This window comes from Triticum urartu, chromosome 3 (assembly GCF_003073215.2).
Source record: "Triticum urartu cultivar G1812 chromosome 3, Tu2.1, whole genome shotgun sequence".
Classification (NCBI taxonomy): Eukaryota; Viridiplantae; Streptophyta; class Magnoliopsida; order Poales; family Poaceae; genus Triticum; species Triticum urartu.
Genome location: NC_053024.1, coordinates 247,430,210 through 247,450,816, shown reverse-complemented (window position 1 = coordinate 247,450,816; position 20,607 = coordinate 247,430,210). Strand labels below are relative to the sequence as shown.

Here is a 20,607-nt window from a genome sequence, read left to right as displayed (position 1 = left end):
AGTCAAGACTATGGAGACAACAAGTGTGGGGCTTGAGTCTTTATCACAAAAGACTTGTTCTTCTTCATTGTTCACTTGGCGGTGCATGGCGACTTGCTCAAGGGCTTCCATTTCTCCTTCGCTCATGGAATCATAAGTGCCACCGCAGTTGAAGATCATGGTGCGCTTGTTGGTGCACTCATAGGACTTGTGGCCTCGGCCTCCGCAAGTGAAACACTTGAGGGAGCTTGTCTTGACGGTCTCATCGGTAGGGGTTGATGATGATGAAGCTCTTGGCTTGAAGTTGCTTGTAGTAGGCAAAGCTTTCTTGGAAGTCGACTTGTCGATGTTGGAAGTAGACGGTCTTGTAGTCGGTATTGGAGTCGTTGAAGCTTGGTTATTGGAGAAGCCGTAGGACTTGGATGAGAACTTGGCATACTTGAAATCATCTTGCACTTGGCGTTCCGCTTTGGTAGCTTGGTGCACGAGCTCGATGATATTTGAGTATTGTTGGAAGTCGGCGATCTTCTTGATAGGATGATTGAGTCCATTCAAGAAACGTGCCATAGTTTGCGCATCATCTTCTGTCACATTGGCTCTTATCATTGCAATCTCCATCTCCTTGTAGTATTCTTCAACGCTCTTGGTTCCTTGCTTGAGTTGTTGGAGTTTCTTGAAGAGGTCGCGTTTGTAGTAGGTAGGCACGAAGCGTGCTCTCATGACATCCTTCATTTGTGCCCAAGTAGTGATGGGTGGATCACCTCTTGCCTCGCGGCGCTCAATGACTTGTTCCCACCAAATGAGTACGTAGTCTTGGAACTCAAGGGATGCCATCGCGATCTTCTTCTCTTCTTCATAATTGTGCAAACGGAAGTTCTTGTCAACTTTCAATGCCCATGAAAGGTATTCTTCGGGATCGTTGCTTCCGTTGAACTTGGGCATGGTGAACTTGAGCTTGCCGTAGCGTTGCTCTTCATTGTGTTGGGGTCGGGGATGATGACGCCCATGTTTAAGATGATTGTCCAACTCGTGGTGCTCTTGACGTGGAGGGTTGTCAACCTCTTGTTTCTCTTGTCGCGGAGGATTCCCATTGTTTTCATGCTCTTGATGAACTTGATGGTCTTGGCGAGCTTGTGGAGGAACGCGTCGAGCTCGAGGGGGAACTAGACGATGCATGCGAGCTTGAAATCATTGCTCGTGAATTTCTTCGCGAAGTGCTTCCTCTTCTTCATGGGCTTGTCGGCCTCGGTCAGCAACGGCTCGACTCGCATCGCGTAGAGCTTGTTGCGCCTCAAGTGCTTGATCGTCATGGAGTTGTTGTTCTTGATGTTGAGCCTCAACATCTTGTGCATTTTGGTGTAGACGCACGCATTCTTCCTCTTCATGTTGGCATTGTTGTTGCCGTTCTCGAGCTAGCGCAAAGGCTTCTTCGGCTTGACGTTGTCGGCGCTCTTGTGAGTCGGTATCCTGAAGCGGATTGAGGTTTGCTTGACGGTCGGTGCGCGCGGCTCGACGAAGAGTGTTCGATGTCGGGGTACTTGAGTCGGAATGGCGACTTGAACGGCTCCTTCTTGAAGTGGAAGAAGAGTGGTTGAGAAACAAAGCGTGAATCTCGTCCATCCTTGCGTCATTCTCTTGCTTGTGATCGTCGAGCTTCTGGTCGAAGTAGTCCCTTGTGCGTTGCTCGGAAAGTCGCAAGTCGGCGGCAAGGTTGTCGATGCGTTCACTCATAGCTTGTTGCTCTTGATGCAAAGCACGTTGTGCACCAAAGAGATGACTCTTGGTGACGAAGGAGTTCATGTCGTCGTCTTGCTCCATGAAGAGTGGGTTGGTAGAAGTACTTGGCCTATCCACCATTCCAAGACAAATGTGAGTGGTAGAAAGAGAGGAACGAGTACCAAATGTACCTTGACCGAAGTTGAAAGTGGATCGAGGATCACTCCAATGTAGAACAAGGAAATAGCACAATTGGTACGAGTTCTTGTCGGTTTCTCACACCTACACAAGTAAAAGCTTTTGGTGGAGCTTGGTTAGGATGGTGGCACAAAATTTGATGCAATTGTAAGTTAGCTTCAATAATGTTGGAAAAGATTCGCAAAATGCAATGTAACAAGTAGACCAAGCATATAGGGTACACGGAAACACACACGCAAAAAGATAAGTGGGGTTGTGCAACCAAGGGTGAGTCAAAATGTGGAATCCACAAAAATGCTCTTGTTGCACAACACTAGAGAGACGCTAGCACGATAGCACGATAGGCGGATACAAGAACTTGTGCACAACCTACTTAGCAAAAATGCAACGACTTCTATCCCAAATATTTTGAATGCAAGGTGTTGCTATGATATGATCCAAGATGATCGAGTATGACAATCTTAATGTTGTATGATGCTATGGTTCTTGCTTAAAAGCTCTTTGCTTATCTTTCCTCTTTGCTTAAAATCTTGGTTGGCTCTTTGATGTTTGAGCTCTTTTCTCATGCAATGCTTGACGAACCAAGATAGCAAGTGAGTATGCGATGACAACTTTGGACACAAGAGATGATACCAATATAGGCAACAATGATGTATGTATGTTATGGGAAGTATGATCACTAATGTGCACAAGTCTCGTTGCCGGCAATACTCAATGGCTAGTCTCGATGGGTATGCAACGCAAAGGAGTAAGGCTATGATGGCTATCAATGTAGTGGCAAGAGTGATATGTCCAATACCAAGATGAGGTTACCGGTCTTGCTTCCGGTATGGTGTCAAAATGGTGGCACGAATACCAAGTCATAGTCGAGGTGGTCGTTGTTGATGACGCGTCCGTGGCGGAGATGAGCAGCGGTGATGTCGATGTCGAACTGTACCTAGATAGCCTAAACACAAAAGGATATGGTACCGCAACTCAAATTCTCAAACTTCAAAGTAGCAATTGTGTCGGAGAGCGAAACGGTCTAAAAATAGTTGGGTTATGCGGGAGTGGAGGAGGTATGAGGAAGTATATATGGTATATGGTGAGCACCAGAACAAAATTTGGTGGAATTTGGGCGGAGTTGTGGAAGTAGTGAGAACTTTCTGTCGAAGCCGGAAGTTCCGGGCAAGATGGAGGGTCCGGGGTCCGGAGGTTCCGGGGAAGGCCGGAAGGTCCGGGGCCCGGAAAGTCCGGGCTGGACCGGAAGTTCCGGTGGTCGGGATTTTGCCAGGAACAGAGACTTCGGGATCGTGGATTTGGGCGGAAAAACTGGGGGAAAGGCCCAAATCCGAAGGGGAAAAAGAAGAAATTGGAGGAAAAGAAAGGTTGGGAGGCTAGATCTACGAGCCACACACAAAATTCACGGATCAAGACCAACAAAATCTCAACACACGAACAAATCACAAAAAAAAATTTGGGGCTATTTTTGGTGGGGATTTTCGGATTAGGACGAAAAAATTAGGCTAGAAACACAACGGGGAGGCTTCGAAATCGTGATCAACCTTGCTCAAGATACCAAGATGATGTAGGGTTGAACCCTAATCGCTCGATCTTTCACGAAAGGAGCGGATCCCGCGAAGAACGTGAAGAACATGAGGAGGGAAATGAGGGAAAACACAAGGGGAAACACAAGAGGAACACTCAAACTAACAAGAACAAGTCACACATGTGCTAGAACTCGGGTACATAGAACGATACACGAATCCACGGACAACTAGGGACGATACACGGTAACCGGTTCTTCTCCGCGAGGAGGTCTTGAATCCACAAGGGGATCTTCCCTTAGAAAGGGGCCTTGAATCCAAAGGGATCTTCTCCGAAGAGGCCGCGGTCTCTCACGAGGAGTAGATCCGATGAGGATGAGCGAAGCTCTATCTCTGAGTATGAGCTAAACCAATGCTAACCCTAGAATGTTGTACGGGATAGAGTATATATAGTCTAGGTGACGAAAGGGTACACGGGCCTCGGCCCAAGAGGCTGCGCGCAGGCAGGGCCGGAAGTTCCGGGCGCCGGAGGTTCCGGGGAGGGTCCGGCCTAACCAGAGAGTTGGCGTGGAGGAGATGTGCTGGCATCCGGGGGCCGGAAGGTCCGGGCCGGCCAGAGGTTTCGGGCGCCGGAAGGTCCGGGACGGGGTCCGGGCTAACCCGATAGTTGGCACGCCTGGGCTGGTCGAAGTCATCGGCGGCCGGAAGCTCCGGGACGGCCAGAAGGTCCGGGGACCGGAAGTTCCGGGCTCTGGCCGGAAGTTTCGGGCTGTCCAGAGTGTTGACGCCTGTCTCTTCATCTACAGTCCTCGGCTCCGAGTCTTGAGTGTTGTACCTGATGACACATAGTATCTCGGACTTAGGCAGTAGCCATGTCTCACTTGAAGAGGGAGAAAACTCAAGTAGGAGTGATGTCACCTCGGATTGAATAGCACGTGCCCTAGCCCTTGTCATTGGTCCACTTGGAGCTTGGATAGTTGATGTGGCGTCCATGGGGATGGTCGTGGGATGCTCCGCATCATTACTCCGTGAACAGTAGATGTCGAGGTAGAATCGGAGTTGAAATCTATATCGGGGTAGTTGTACTGGATCGAATGAAATAAAGTGGGTAGTGTTTCCCCCAGAAATGGAATCGGGAGAAAGAATTATAGACGGGGAATTTCCAGGCGAAATGCCTCTGCGAGGTTCTGGATTTGAAAATCCGTCATACTGGGTATACCCAGATAGATAGGGATATGTGACTTTGCATTCCCCCGAATACTGCCCGAAGGTTCTCGTGGGTGAACCGGGTATGCGTGTAGTATACAGAATAATCTAAACTAGCAAACAGACAGAGGAAATAAACATGCAATGAAAAACATAGCAGACAAATCATTCTACGGTGTTTTGATGCTAGTGGGTTTATATAGTCCTGGTATATATATACCTACACCAGCGCGCATTTTATTAGAGACTCAGGATGAGCCAAGGTTGTTTTTAGTGTATGTGCTCTACTGATTAAAATTTTGTTAACACACATTGCCAACCCTGTCAAACATCTCTTTTTGACCAACACAACAATCAAAAGCAAGAAAGCATGCATAAACACATCACGGTTTACAAACGGTGCAAGCATAGAACAAAGCACGAGCGCTCTACGCGCTAAACGAAACATGGTTCTATCCTCATATCAGGAAGGAACTGACAGACTGACCTACTTGCAGAAACAGTTGGTTGCGCGACTGAGATCAAGCTGAGGGCTAGCTTTGCTGGGGTTCTCCGGGAGGACAAAGACTGTGCCAATCCCCTTCTTCGTCGTCCGAGATCACTATGGGTTGGGGTTCGGCCACTGGGGGTGTGGCTGAAATTGATCCAAGCATATGCTGCTGGTGGATCCAGAAAAGAGTCTTGTCGAGGGTGATGATGTTTGACCGACGCCATAACACCGACTGAGAGGGTACCACTGGCTCGGAGAGCGTTGGGTGAATCTCTTGAGATGCGAACTTACTAGCCTCACGATAAGCTTCCTTGACAACTCGCACCGCGTCGTTTTCCAAGGTTCTGAATTCGGCAAGCATCCTTGAAATCATCATTCCCTGGGCAGTGATATACTGCACCAGGCGAGCGATTGCAGGGTCATTCCCTTGGATAGAGGGGGATGGTTGAATTCGTGACGCTGTAGCAATGGGGAAGAAACAGAACTCCCTTCGATCCGCCACTTGCGGGAACTTGATTCGCAGGTATAGGATTGCCTCCACAGCAGCACCCTAGATGGCCAAATCAGTGGTAGGCATGGCTCTACCCTGAAAAACCAGCGGCTGGCCATCTACTGCGGGACCGGGGCTGATGTGCACCCTTGCATCATAGCGATGAAGGTGAGCAACGGGTGTTGACTGGAACACCAGGTAGTCGGGGCTAGCATCATAGCCAAAGGCTTGGGTGAGCATCTCGGCAAGAAGGGGTGGAAAGCCAGTGTAACGCCCTCGATGCGGCTATATCTCCCACGTGTCGAAGCACGACTTAGAGGCATAACCGCATTGAAAGCAATGTCGCAAGTGAGGTAATCTTCACACAACCCATGTAATACATAAGGGAAAGAGATACATAGTTGGCTTACAATCGCCACTTCACACAAATACATGAATAAAGCATTACAACATCCAAATACAATCAAGGTCCTACTACAGAACCAAATAAAATAAGAACCCCAAATGCGACAAGGTCCCCGATCGACCCCAACTGGGCTCCACTACTGATCAACTGGAAGCGGAATAACATAAATGACAAGATCTTCATCGAGCTCCTCCTTGAGCTTGGTTGCATCATCTGCACGGTTCAGCGGCACCTGCAAACTGGTTTTGGAAGTATCTGTGAGTCACGGGGACTCAACAATCTCACACCCTCGCGATCAAGACTATTTAAGCTTATGGGTAAGGTAAAGGTATGAGGTGGAGCTGCAGCAAGCGACTAGCATATTTGGTGGCTAACATACGCAAATGAGAGCGAGAAGAGAAGGCAAAGCACGATTGAGAAACTATGATCAAGAAGTGATCCTAGAACAACCTACGTCAAACATAACTCCAACACCGTGTTCACTTCCCGGACTCCGCCGGAAAGAGACCATCACGGTTACACACGCGGTTGATGTATTTTAATTTAGGTCAACTTCAGGTTTTCTACAACCAGACATTAACAAATTCCCATCTGCCCATAACCACGGGCACGGCTTTCGAAAGTACAAATCCCTGCAGGGGAGTCCCAACTTAGCCCATGACAAGCTCTCATGGTCAACGAAGGATATACCTTCTCCCGAGACATTCTGATCAGACTCGGTATCCCGGTTCTACAAGACAACTTCGACAAGTTAAAACAAATCCATCAACACCGCCCGAATGTGCCGACAAATCCCGATAGGAGCTGCACAAATCTCGTTCTCAGGGCACACTCAGATGATACTAGCTACGAGTAAAACCAAACCTCAAGTTTCCCCGAGGTGGCCCCGCAGGCAGCTCAGTTCGGACCAACACTCAGAGGAGCACTGGCCCCGGGGGGGGGGGGGTTAAAATAAAGATGACCCTCGAGAGAGCGGCTCCCAAGGGAAAAGTAGGTGGTGGTGAGGCAAATGGTAAAACCAAGGTTGGGCATTGCTGGAGGAGTTTTATTCAAGGCGAACTGTCAAGGGGTTCCCATTATAGCCCAACCGCGTAAGGAACGCAAAATCCGGGAACATAACACCGATATGACGGAAACTAGGGCGGCAAGAGTGGAACAAAACACCAGGCATAAGGCCGAGCCTTCCACCCTTTACCAAGTATACAGATGCATTAATTAAATAAGATATATTGTGATATCCCAACAAGTAAACATGTTCCAACAAGTAACAACATCTCCATGTTCCAACAAGGAACAAACTTCAATCTTCACCTGCAACTAACAACGCTATAAGAGGGGCTGAGCAAAGCGGTAACATAGCCAAACAACGGTTTGCTAGGACAAGGTGGGTTAGAGGCTTGGTTCAACAATATGGGAGGCATGATAAGCAAGTGGTAGGTATCGCAGCATAGGCATAGCAAAAGAGCGAGCAACTAGCAAGCAAAGATAGAAGTGATTTCGAGGGTATGGTCATCTTACCTGAAATCCCGCAAGGAAGAAGAATGAGTCCATGACGAAGACAAACGGACAAAGTTGAACGAATCCTCACAACACGACATCATCAGAACCAACCCGAAGAAGCAACACTGGAAAGAAGCAAACAATCATGGTAAACAACCATCACATAATCATGGCATGATGCACAATCAAGTATGATGCATGTCCCGTTTAATGAGGCATGGCATGACAAAGTGCACAAACAATCCTATAAATTAAGTGGAGCTCATTATGCAACAGAGTTGCATATTGATGAAAACACCACATGACTTATTTAGTTCTCTCTCGTTTATGTACCCAACAAGATTAAATGTTGATTAACATGGCAAGAGGTGAAGCACAACAAAACTACCTATCTAGGCAAGTTTAAATGAGGCCAGAAGCAACGAACAACAATTCCGGAAAATCCTCATAAGCATAATTTAAGGTTTGGTACTGTTCTGCCCTAAACACAATTTTATAGTTGTTAAACATGCAAGAATACTTCACCATGTTAAACTATGCAAAATTCTACCCCATTTACATATAAAGTTTGTTAAATTCGGAGCTACGGTTATTTAGTTATGAAATAAATCATTTTAGCAAGTTATTTAAGCAAATTTAAACAAACATCATTTTAAACATTTTAAACATGGATGAAAATGACATATTATGAAACTAGATGAAATTCTAGTCATGTTTCATATATAAATCATTTTAAACCGATGCACGGTTGTTAAGTTATTATATGCATGATGTATGAGGGCTTTTTTTGTAAAACTGCAAACTCCTGGATAAATAGACAAATTCACAGGGCATGAAAAAAACATAGGCAGGCTGAATCTGGGCGGATTGGGGAGCTGCTCACAATGGGCCTTCGAGGCCTTGGGCCCAGTTCGATGGTGAACCAGGGAGGCTGGCGCGCTGGGCCTGGGCGCTGCAATCCATCGATGAAAAGTCAACGGGGAAGGAACAGGCGAGCGGGCAAGCGGGCACCTCGCCATGTTCTCGTCAGAAAGTAGAGCCACGACAGGTACTCGACGACGGCGGCGCGACGAGGGACTTGTGCGGGCGAGGGCGAGCAGGAACCGGTCGAGGACGGCGGAACTGAGCGCGGGGAGGTGCCTGGGTTCAATTCCGGCAAGGGGATTCGCGGATTGGAGCTCGGAATGGTCGGCGCGCGATGAGCTCCTGCAGGACATGGGCACGAGAAAAAGTCAGGGAGGAAGAGAGGGAAAGGGAAGGAGGAGCAGGGGCGCACGGCGACTTGCGGAGCTCCGGCGAGGTCCACGCTGGAAGAGGTCCGTAGCGAGGCAGCAGGGTCGAGCAGGAGGAGGCTCTCGGGCTCCTCCCGAGGCTGCGGTTGCTCGAGCGAAGCGGCGGCGGAGGTCTTGGCGAAGCAGGGAACTCTGGGACGAGCGGGACGCGGGAATGGAGGGCACAAACTCCTCGGTGCTCCGACGACGCAGATGAGGCAGGGGGTCAACGCGGGGTTGCAGGCACGGGGCGACTCGGCCTCGGGAACCAGAGGAGGCGCGTATGAGGATAGGCTCGCGGTCGCGAGGAGACAAGGATGATGAGGTGAGGTGGGCCGCGAGGAGGTCGGGGACGGCGCAGCCCTCGGGCGGTGCTGACGATGGAGGCGAGCTCCATGGCAGAGGGCGCGACAGCAGTCTCCTGCAGAGAGAGAGATGTGAGGGAGAGACAGGGGGAAGGGGCAGGACGAGAAGGAAATAGCGGGGAAACGCAGCGGGCCTCGGTTGCTGCCGCTGTTCACCGGCAGCGACTGGATCGGGGTGAGCTTGCTCCGGCGAGATGCGTGCAGAGGAGGCGGGGGTCGATAGGCACGGGAGGTGACAAGGCGGCGGCAACTCTCTCGATCCCTTCGGGGAACAAAGCAGGAGGAGGGGGCTCGTTGGTTGGACGGGATGGATCCCGATGGAGAGGCTAAGTGGAAGGAGAGGTGGCTGGCTCGGGTTGGTGTGGTGATGAAAGCGAGGAGGGGATTTGGATCGGGGATGAAACCGAGGAGGAAGAGACAGGAGGAGTGGCGGCGGCTTGGGGGATGGATGGGACACCTCCTAAAAATTAGGGTTTGTGTCTGGTTATATAGTGAGTGGGTCTATATGCAGACTAATGGAAGCCCTTCGATCTAAATTAGACGGCTGAGAAAATATAGGTTAGGAAGTCCTAACAAGGAAACAGTGACGTTTTGTAGATGTTTGGGGATGATCGGGACACAACGGTGGCGACAGTCCGGGTCGGGTTCGGGACAGCTTTTCGGACGCGCGCACGAGGGGGGTTTGATGCACTGAGTAGAGAGGGTTTCGGACCGTGCGGTCGCATCGGACAACTCCGGAAGCGAAGAGGGGAAGGAGGATGGACTAGGTGGGCTGTGGCGAGACTGCGAGGGGGAGAAGAGAGAGGGAGGGCCTGGCATCTGTTTCCGGAGACCGAAAACGTCCGACGTTAGACCGGCTATAATGCCGCTATAGCTAATCGTTGGGGCGTCAAACGGACTCTGAACGCGATGAAACTTGACAGGCGGTCTATCTACACTATAATAAGACCGCACGCCAACTTTCAACCCATTCCGAGAACATTTTCTGGCCACTTATAAAATAATATTTCGGACATGCCGCGGGCGCGTGCAAGTGTGTCTAGGCTCAGAACGGACAATAGAGAGAACGAGGAGGCCGGGATGCATGCAAGTTTCGAAAACATGATGATGCAATGCACATGATGACATGACAAGATGCGACACGCAAGCAAATGACAAGGCAACAACAGTGAAACACCGGAAGACACCTGGCACAACGGTCTTGGGGCGTTACAACCAGCATGGTTGACGGCGCTTGTGCGGCTGTGAAACATGGTAGTTTTGAGGGTGCTAGCCATGACTGGAGTGTTACTAGCTAGGCTTCTCTGCTGGGACATGGCTGAATGAGGAGTGAGCGATATGGCTAGCGGAAAGGGGGCTTTATAGGCAGCTATGCGGGACATGCCCACAGGGTGTGGCCCCTTTCCCTTAATGGCGAAGGGCAAGCGGTGCGGCCGACCAGAGAGGATGTGGCTGCTATACATTCCACGGATAACTAGGCGGGGATAGCGGGGTGAGGACGTGTTGGTCCCGACTGCGCCACCTGTGGATTAATAGTGGCCATGCCCGTTTCCAGGGATGAGTCAAATCCCTTAGGGTTATTACGGTTTAATGGTAGCGGTGATGTAATACTAGGATAACCTATGCCAGCCTGGCTGCTCTGATACCATGTCCTGTGGCACCTCAATCCACATGGAGCAGGGGGCCTTCGCACGTCAGCCCAGGATAACACCTGACACACGACAGGTCCATAATACAGCACTACAGGTACAAGAATATTCATCAAATACATGTATAGAAGAGTACATCATTGATGAATACAAATATCTGGCATATCCCTAAGGCTATATAAATGGAAACAGAAACTTATTTAAATGGCGGCGGAAGTCTTGGTTTGGCAGCACAACAACTTTGGCTGGGCTCCACAACTCACAGGACTGTCAAGGTCACGGCCTAGTACGATGGGTTAAGCAAACACTCCGGGTATGACCTACAAAACTGGCATGACACACCAGGTCAGTACATTGAATGTACTTGCAAGACAACCAAATACATAGCATCAAAACAAGGAGAAGACAAAGTGAGAACCGAGCGCATGCAACAGCCTATCTCATATCAATTACTAAACATGGCATGATAAAGATCAACTAAGCATGAACAAAATCATAGCATCTACTAACATGGAAATAACATGGCCTATCAAAACATGCTTCTAACATGGCAAAAACATAGCATATCATCTAATGGCATAATCAATCCAATCATGGCATGGCATCATGAAACTATGCTGAAAATAAACTACCAATCATATTCAATGCAGACATAACATGTTAACTTTATACAGCCATCTTCTGTTCTATCATAGTTCTTTAAATGCAAATAGCAACAAATTACTCATGCAATGCAAATCAAACTTTTCCACTGAGTCCCTCGGACTCTCTTACCAACGGGTTGCCTTGCAACTAAACAGTGATCTTTCCGGTGATCACAACCACGACAAACACTTGGTCTTCAACACTCACTAAGACCTCGTCTCGTGATCATATCAAAACACCGTCGTGCCTTCTCACGACTATCTCATAGTCCAAGTCACCATATTCTCGTTATCACATTAATTTACTTAATTCTTTCACATTTATCCTCCAATCGACCAAGACCTGATAGCGCGACCTATTACGAACTGTGTTGCTATCGATAGACTTTATATACACTCTGCAGAGGTAGCACACTGTACCCACACCACGGAACCCATGGCCTCGTCATCCCATTCGGGTGGACCAACGACATTCCAACGAAACCGACCTACTGCCATGACACTCTCTCGGCCACTCTGACCCACTCCCAACTGGGCTAGTCCTGGGTGGCCCTGTGTCTACCAAAGACACAACGACCACTGTCGTGGCCAAAACGTCCCTCACGGGGACCGGTACCAAAAATTTTAACAATGGGCACACAAGGTTATGTCCCCCTACCTAATCAGGGTAAGCATGCCCATAACCTTCCCTAGTTGGAGGCACTAGCGAGAGGCACGACAATAGTTCGCATTAAGGCCTTCCCATAAAGGCAAATGTGGCTGCACTGAAAAAGTTTGATTTGGTGGCACTATGACTCGATCCCATCGATGACGGAGGAGGTTTGTTATTATTAAGTCATTTTAATTCCTTCTCCATCATCATGAAAATGCATACAACAATGAGCATGCAGCATACAAATGCATGAACAAAATATTGAACTTCTCAAGTGCACAACTATAGCATGAAGAACATGGCAATACCAAGTAATAGCATATCAATGGTGCATTCCAATCCTCATAACATTTGATAATGATGACATGCAAATAAAGTAGAGTAGTGACATGGCATTATCAATAACAACATTCTAAGTAGCATGGCAAACAATATCGTGAAAACACAAGCATGCATGACAGGCATAATGGAATAACTGCAGATGAAAACGATATGAAACAACTGCAACTACACACACACAAGGTGCAAGGAAAGTCAACATGCAAGTTCGGGGCTCATGATAAGAGGTTGGCTTGCGTGGGGGTCGACAAATACTCCCGCAAAAGTGCAGAACGATCGCGGAAAGGTTTGCCGAAAACAGTTCTCTCTCGGAGGGGGCTGTTTACGGGCAAGGGCAAAAAGGTCATTTTCACAGTGTGAAAACATTATGAAACTGATACCAACGTGTAGGATCGAAAGTATGTCTAGAGGGGGGGTGATTAGACTACTTGACCAAATAAAAATCTAGCCTTTTCCCAATTTTAGTTCTTGGCAGATTTTAGCTATCTTAGCACAAGTCAAGCAATCTCCACACAATTCAAGCAAGCATGCAAAAGAGTATATGAGCAGCGGAAAGTAAAGCATGCAACTTGCAAGAATGTAAAGGGAAGGGTTTGGAGGATTCAAACGCAATTGGAGACACAAATGTTTTGTCGTGGTTCCGATAGGTGGTGCTATCATACATCCACATTGATGGAGACTCCATGAAGGGCTCCACCCATGAAGGGTCCACGAAGAAGCAACCTTGTCTATTCCATCATGGCCCTCGCCCACGAAGGACTTGCCTCACTAGCGGTAGATCTTCACAAAGTAGGCGATCTCCTTGCCCTTACAAACTCCTTGGTTCAACTCCACAATCTTGTCAGAGGCTCCCAAGTGACACCTAGCCAATCTAGGAGACACCACTCTCAAAGAAGTAACAAATGGTGTGTTGATGATGAACTCCTTGCTCTTGTGCTTCAAATGATAGTCTCCCCAACACTCAACTCTCTCTCACAGGATTTGGATTTGGTGGAAAGAAGATTTGAGTGGAAAGCAACTTGGGGAAGGCTAGAGATCAAGATTCATATGGTTGGAATGGAATATCTTGACCTCAACACAAGTGTAGGTGGTTCTCTCTCAGAAAATGTGTATTGGAAGTGTAGGTATCTTCTGATGGCTCTCTCCAATAATGAAGAGTGGGTGAAGGGGTTTATATAGCCTCCACACAAAATCTAACCGTTACACACAATTTGCCAAACTCGGTGGGACCGAATGGTTATACTCGGTTGGACCGATTCAGCAAATCTAGTGACCGTTAGGATTTTTGGTGGGACTGAGATGCAACTCGGTAGGACCGATATGGTTAGAGTTAGGGCATAACGTAATCTCGGTGTGACCGATTACACAAACTCGGTGGGAGAGATTTTGGTAATAAGCTAACCAGAGATTGGTCAGGTAAACTCGGTGGGACCGATTCGCTCATCTCGGTGGGACCGAAATGTTACAAAAGGGAAACAGAGAGTTTACATTGCAATCTCGGTGGGACTGATCGCTCATCTCGGTAAGACCGAAACGTTACAAAGGGAAACAAAGAGATTACAATCCCATCTCGGTGAGACCGAGATCCCTATCGGTGAGACCGATTTGCCTAGGGTTTGTGGCAGTGGCTATGACATTTGAAACTCGGTGGCGCCGGATAGAAAGAATCGGTGGGGCCGAGTTTGACTTTTGGTTTAGGTCATATGTGGGTGTGGGAAAGTAGTTGAGGGTTTTGGAGCATATCACTAAGCATTTTGAGCAAGCAAGCCATTAAGCAACACCTCATCCCTCCTTGATAGTATTGGCTTTTCCTATAGACTCAATGTGATCTTGGATCACTAAAATATAAAATGTAGAGTCTTGAGCTTCAAGCTTGAGCCAAATTTTTTGTCCTTACAATTTTGAGGGATCCACTTTCCTCATCCATGCCATGCCATTCATTGAGCTTTTCCTGAAATATTAATCTTGGAATAATGTTAGCTCAATGAGCTATATGTTGTTAGGAATTACCAAAACCACCCAGGGATAGTTGCACTTTCAATCTCCCCCTTTTTGGTAATTGATGACAACATATAGATCAAAGCTTCGACAATTGATAATAAGAGTGAAAGATGTCGCTTTGAGAAGTATGTGAAAAGCAAGAGCTCCCCCTAAATTTGTGCATATCTTTAGATTTTCTTTGGGCTGCAAATGCAAAATGAGTTAGGATCATGGGTTACTCTTCCATGTCACATACATCTTGGTGGAGCGCTCAAAATGATAAGAATTAAATACATGCACTCATCACCAAGCAAAGTGAATGATCATATAAGGATAAGTAAGATAATATCATCTAACAAGCATAAGTGTAGCTTATGATCAACCACATGATCATCAATGTCTCACAGATAATAGCATAGTATCTCAAGCAACCAAAAGACAAACAAAGTTCAACCACCAAAGCAAGAGAGAATAAAAGGCAATGCTCTCTCTCGAAGCCTATGATCTATAAATTTTTATCCCCCTTTGGAAACAAGTTACCAAAAAGTTCATAGAAAATGCATAGCACTAGAACGTCTCTCAAGCTTGGTCTTCAGGTGGTGGTGCAGCAACCTCTTCTTCCTCTTCCTCTTCAGAATCTCTCATGATTGAGGATCTCCCAAGCACTCTAGCAGTGGTCTTTTTGATCCTCTCCTTCCTCTTCTTCCCTTCTGCAGCAGCCTCTTTGGGTTCAGATCCCAAAGGGACTTGAGTAGATGCTCTGGCCTTAGACATTGGAATTCTCTTTGCAGGAACCTTTTGCTCATGCCTGGCTTGGTGGCAGCAGCAGTGCTATATTCCTTCTTAACCACTTTCTTCTTGGAAGTGGCCTCATCCTCAACTGCCACATAGTCTTCATCCTCAGACTCTGAAGTTTTCTTCTTCCTTGTTCTGGTGGCAACTTTGGGCAAGTTGCTGGGAGTGCTCCTGCTACCATCATCTGAACTGCTAGAGGGACTAGTGCCCTCACTCAGGTGAACCTGCTCCTCTGACCTATTCTGGCTGTCACTCTAATCAGACATATTGCAAACACTGACAGCAGACCCTGTGAATTGATATAGATGAGATAGAGTGGATGAGCATCACAAAATGCAGAGGTTTTTGCAAAAGAATGAGTCAAAAACTTAGTTTTACTTTTCCACAGAAAGCATTTCAGATCAACCGATTTGTAAACTCGGTGATACCGAAGCAGCTGTTGGAACCTAAACTAGTGAACTCGGTCAGACCGAGTCACAGTTCGGTGGCACCGAGACTGCTAGGGTTTCACAAAGTCCTAAACTCGGTCACACCGGTTTGCAATTCTCGGTCAGACCGAAAATTACATGTGCAATGGCCTGAGCCGAATCGGTGGTACCGAGTTCCACAACTTGGTGGGTCCGAGATGGTTTCGGCGGAAACCTAACCCTAAATTTTCAATTCAACTCTAATCTACGGAGTGTTTTGACTGGATAAGTCGTTTCAATCATGGTAAGAATCATAATGAACACAATGTGCTAGGAATCGGACGGGGATAGCACTGTGATCGATTCCATACCCTAGTTCGGCGATGAACTCACTATGGCGGTAACGGCGGGGAAGAATTCCGTTGACGGCGGCGGAGACCAGCGACAGGAGGCGGCTGGCGACGAGGAGGACGATCCAGAGACCCAGGAGGCAGAGCGAGCTATGCGCCGGCGAAGGGGTTTCGGAGAAATTTCCAAAATTTTGCCCGTGAGTATATATAGCCCGACCCTGTCGGTGTGACCGAGTGGAACAACTCGGTGGCACCGAGATTCATAACTGCAAGAAGTTACTGAAACTCGGTGTGACCGAAAGGTTCAAATCGGTTGCACCAAGATTGAAAACCTAGATCGACTTAGTGATCTCGGTGTGACCGAAATGGTTGCATCGGTCAGACCTAAAGGCACAAAGAAGTTTTGGAAGTTTAAGTCTATGACGAATCGGGGACTCCGAGTGCTCCTCACACAGAGTGGTTCGAATCTGACTTGATCAAGTTTTGTGATGTAGCATGAATAGAGTTTGAGACGAGAAAAGCATAGATAGCTAGAGAGGGTTCTTAGGCATTCTTGTCCATCCACTTGGCAAAAGAAAAGAAAACCAATCAATCAAAACAACAAGTGGATGTCCTCGAATGAGTAAAATATGAAATCAACATGCTCACACAAGAAAATGGCAATTGAAATATGTGGCAGAGCATGCACAACCAATTCTAGCATCTATCAAACAATTGGCGATGACTAGGTCATCTATATATGAGTATATTGACTTAGGAGTCAAATGAGAACATTTGATCATAGGTCATACTCATCGTTTAAGCACAAGTGGGGTTACCACTTTTACATAAAGCATTTGTTGTGTTCACACTATTAGGGTTGCTTTAGCTCAATTCTTAGAGTAAAGCTCCCCTTAGATGTGAGATCCCCCCTAAGAGGGATGAACTAACCTTGGGTTTTGTCGATGATGACTTCATGTAGATGTTGAAGATGTGGATGCTCAATGTTGATGTAGATCATTTGAAGCTATCCATTAGAGTGAGTTGCACTTTCAATACCTACACGGGTTAGTCCCACAAGGAACAAACAAGGATATCCATAGACATAAAGTGATGCACACACAAGATGATGTCTATGAAAGATTTTAGGTTACCTTGTCCCTTGTCTTACCAACAAGAGGGTTTGTGACTCCTTGAACTAGTGCAAGATGTGGAAGTTGATTGCACTTGTTCTTGCCAAGATGATAAGAGTGAAGTATGTTGGCGGAGTCATCCTCAAGAACTCCCTAGTTCTTCTTCTTCTTCGGGATCCACACCATCTTGATGGGAATCCTCGGTGTTGTAGTTGTACTTGATGAACTGGAACTTGAAGTAGTCTTGGGAACACACTTGAGCAAGGCCATAGGAGCTTCTTCAAATGCATCAATTTCCTCTTGAAGCTTGTCCTTGCCTTTTTGCTTGTGGTCTTGTGGTGGAAGATCATCTTGAGCTTGTGTCCCTTTGAGAGAAGTAGGATCATACTTCTCTTGTTGAGGAACAAACTTCGTCTTGGGATATTGATCTTCTTCCCACTCAACTCCATTGGCATTGAACTTTCGTTCAAAACCAAGACCTTGATTCTTCCGGTGCCTTCCTTGCTTGCGTACAATTTCCTCGAATTGCTTACTTCCCGCAGGGCTCTTTGTCGGTGTACTAGAGTAGGGGTACCCTAGTATCCCGAACTTGTGCACGGGCAGTCGTAGCATCCCGCGGCAAGGCTTGCCGCGTGACCGCCAAGACCCTCCGCGGCTACTTTGAAGACCATTCAAGAACAAAGTACTCAAACCAAGGCCCCGGCAAGAGGAGCTGGCCGGGAAGACGACAAGACCCCGGCAAGAGGAGCTTGCCGGGAAGGCCACTCAAGGCATTTCAAGGAACTTGCCGCGGCGCACCACGCGTTCCGGCAAGACCCGGTGAGCGACAAGCTCCCGGACGCGACAAGACAACGACCGCGGCAAGGCGCTTGCCGCGGCAAGCCACCTCTCCACGCCCGCGCTCCAGCTCATCCACCAACGTGTCGCTCTGGGGTCCTTCCAGGCGTACGTGGCGGAAGGCTGTGCAGCTAGGGACGTGCGGTGGCAAGCAGGCGCTGACAAGATAACCATCGTGGCAAACGGTGGCGTCCCTAGCGGTCCCTTTCGGTACTGTTTAGGCGACACAGACGGGCAATTAATGCCCTTGTCCCCTGCCGTCAGGGTTAGGTATGATACACTGTAGCAGGTAGCCGTGCCTACCGCATCACCTTTCCATTTTTGCCCTTTACCTCCGTTGCCACCTGTCGGTAGCCCCTTGAGCATATAAAAGGAGGCCCGTGTGCAACGGGGGGGGGGGAGCCAGTCCGAACACTCACGCTCGGTCTTGCTAGCCGCCGGTGTGTACTGTAGCACTCCACGCTCCCGAGCTAGAAATCAATACGAAACCACAAAGCAGGAGTAGTGTTTTACGCATCCGTGCGGCCCGAACCTGGGTAAATCGCTCGCGTGCTTCGCCTCGATTTGCTCTTTGCACGATCTCCGCCCCCGCCGAACCGAAAGGGACCCGGCCCGCCGGTCCCATAGGTGCCCGTGGATCAGCGCCCCGGCATCTTTGGCGCGCCAGGCAGGGGGCGTCGAAGTTGTGCGAACCAGATCCGGCGTTCTCGCGAGCTAGATCTTCATCATCTTCGTCAACATGCCGCCGAAGAAGAAAGTTTCGGAGGCAGCTGCTCCGTCCGCGCCGAGCCAGCCACCGCCGGAGCAAACGGTTGGTGGGGCAGGCGCCGGCGGAAGGACACGCGTCGATGAGGGAACTCACGGTGCTGCCAGGTCCCAGGACAAGGCTGCGCTGCCCATCGGCGGCGCAGCTGGCTCCCACAATGACCGGGTGCACTCCAAGACCTCGGCGTCCGTGCATGCACCGCGCCCATCTCAGGAGGCGCGGGACCAGCAGCGTCATGGTACTCACGGTACCATGCGTTTGCTAGATCAAGATCGAGCTGGTGGATCTCGGAGCGCTCAGGACCACCATGCACGCCAACCTGTGGGCGTAAGCGAGACACGGTCGCCTGGACGAGATACTGCTCCTTCTAACGTAGTTAGAAGTCCGAGCATATCCCGCTCCTCGCACCGCTCGCTACCGCCGCCCGCCACTGCAGCAGAAGCTTTGGCGCGAGCTCAGCTGCTCCTAGACTACCCTCCAGCAGCGGACAAAATCGACGACTGGAGGGCCACTATCCAGAGTCTCATCGGCTTCGCCAACGGCGACACTCCACGGCAGCCGAGCACGTCTCAGCCGCGGCAAGCCAGCCAGGCACGAGCCAGAGACGACAAGACTGGTGGGGGTGCAACTACTGTGCACTCTCCACCTCGAAGGCCAAGATCGCCGACTCGCCGGGTCCACCTCGACAGCGACTCCACCGCGTCATCAGATCCGCGAGCTCGTCGCGATCAGTGCCAAGTTCTTCAAGAACGACAACAAGAAGATGCTCGTACTCGCATCGAGCGCCGGAGAGAAGCGCGGCGTCAATCAGACCAGCGCGCTGGGCCCTCTGTTGACATGCATGCGCCAGGGGAACCAGGTGACTTGCCGTACGCGGTAGGTTGCCCTGCGTTCACCCGTGAGCTGCGGCAAGTCCAGTGGCCCAGTACGAAGAACTTCAAGCCGGACATGCCGGAGAAGTACGACGGCAAGTCGCATCCGTCGGAGTTCCTCAGCATCTACACCATCGCGGTGCAGGCTGCTGGGGGACGGGACGACAAGATCCTCGCCAACTACTTCCCGCTGGTGCTTAAGCCCAACGTCAGGTCCTGGCTCATGCACTTGCCGGACAACTCCGTATCCTCCTGGGCAGACCTGTGCCATCAGTTTGTTGGCGCCTTCACAGGCGGCCACAAACCTCATGGCCAAGAGAGTGACCTTCACCTGCTCGTCCAGAAGGAAGGGGAGCCCCTGCGCAAGTATATCCAGAGGTTCAGCCGTGTATAGCACAACATCCCAAATATCCACCCTGCCGCGGTAATCAGCGCGTTCCATCAGAACGTGCGTAACTGCAGGATGCGGGAGGAGATGGTGATGTGCAAGATTCGGGACGTCGGCGAGCTATATGCCCTGGCCGACAAGTGTGCACGCGCTGAGGAAGGGAGGAAATTCCCTGGAGAAAGCACTGGAGCAGGGGGATCTGACAGCGAGGATGCCGCCCCGGCAAAGAAAAACCGGCGGCGCAACAACAGGAAGAAGCAGAACAAAGAGGTGCTGGTCGTTGAGCAGTCCGGCAGCGACGGCGGCGCCAAGCGAGCCAAGGTCAGTAGCTCCGGCAAGGAGGTTGCCGCATGCACCAACTGCCATGCTGTGGCGGCCGCCGACAAGCAGGGCGGCTCCGACAACCAATACTGCAAGATTCACCGCACCAAGGGCCATGACCTCCAGAGCTGCAAGAAAGTCGAGCAGCTTGTCCAGCAGCAAAAAGCTGAGTACGAGCGGCGCGACAAGGAGAGGGCCCAAGGGGGTGCTGAAGAATCCGGCAAGAAGCGCGCCGGACGGGGAGGACGCCGCGGCAAGGCCAAGCAGCGGCAAGGAGACAGGCCTCCCCACGGCCGCGACAATGATGAAGACGACAACGACGAAGACATGGATGATGTTGAGACTAGT

At 49.4% G+C, this 20,607-nt stretch overlaps 1 protein-coding gene across 1 annotated transcript in view; it reads right to left on the bottom strand.

Annotated features, from left to right (window-relative positions):
* Positions 1–7,594: 7,594 nt before the first annotated feature.
* Positions 7,595–20,607, bottom strand: part of LOC125546804 (SH3 domain-containing protein C23A1.17-like) — a 52,429-nt gene continuing 39,416 nt past the window's right edge. The window contains exons 2-3 of the mRNA XM_048710930.1: positions 8,395–9,627; positions 7,595–7,636 (exon numbers count right to left, since the gene is read on the bottom strand). Coding sequence (XP_048566887.1) covers positions 8,485–9,627 — 1,143 coding nt within the window. The 3' untranslated portion in view covers positions 7,595–7,636; positions 8,395–8,484. The remainder of the gene's footprint in view (positions 7,637–8,394; positions 9,628–20,607) is intronic.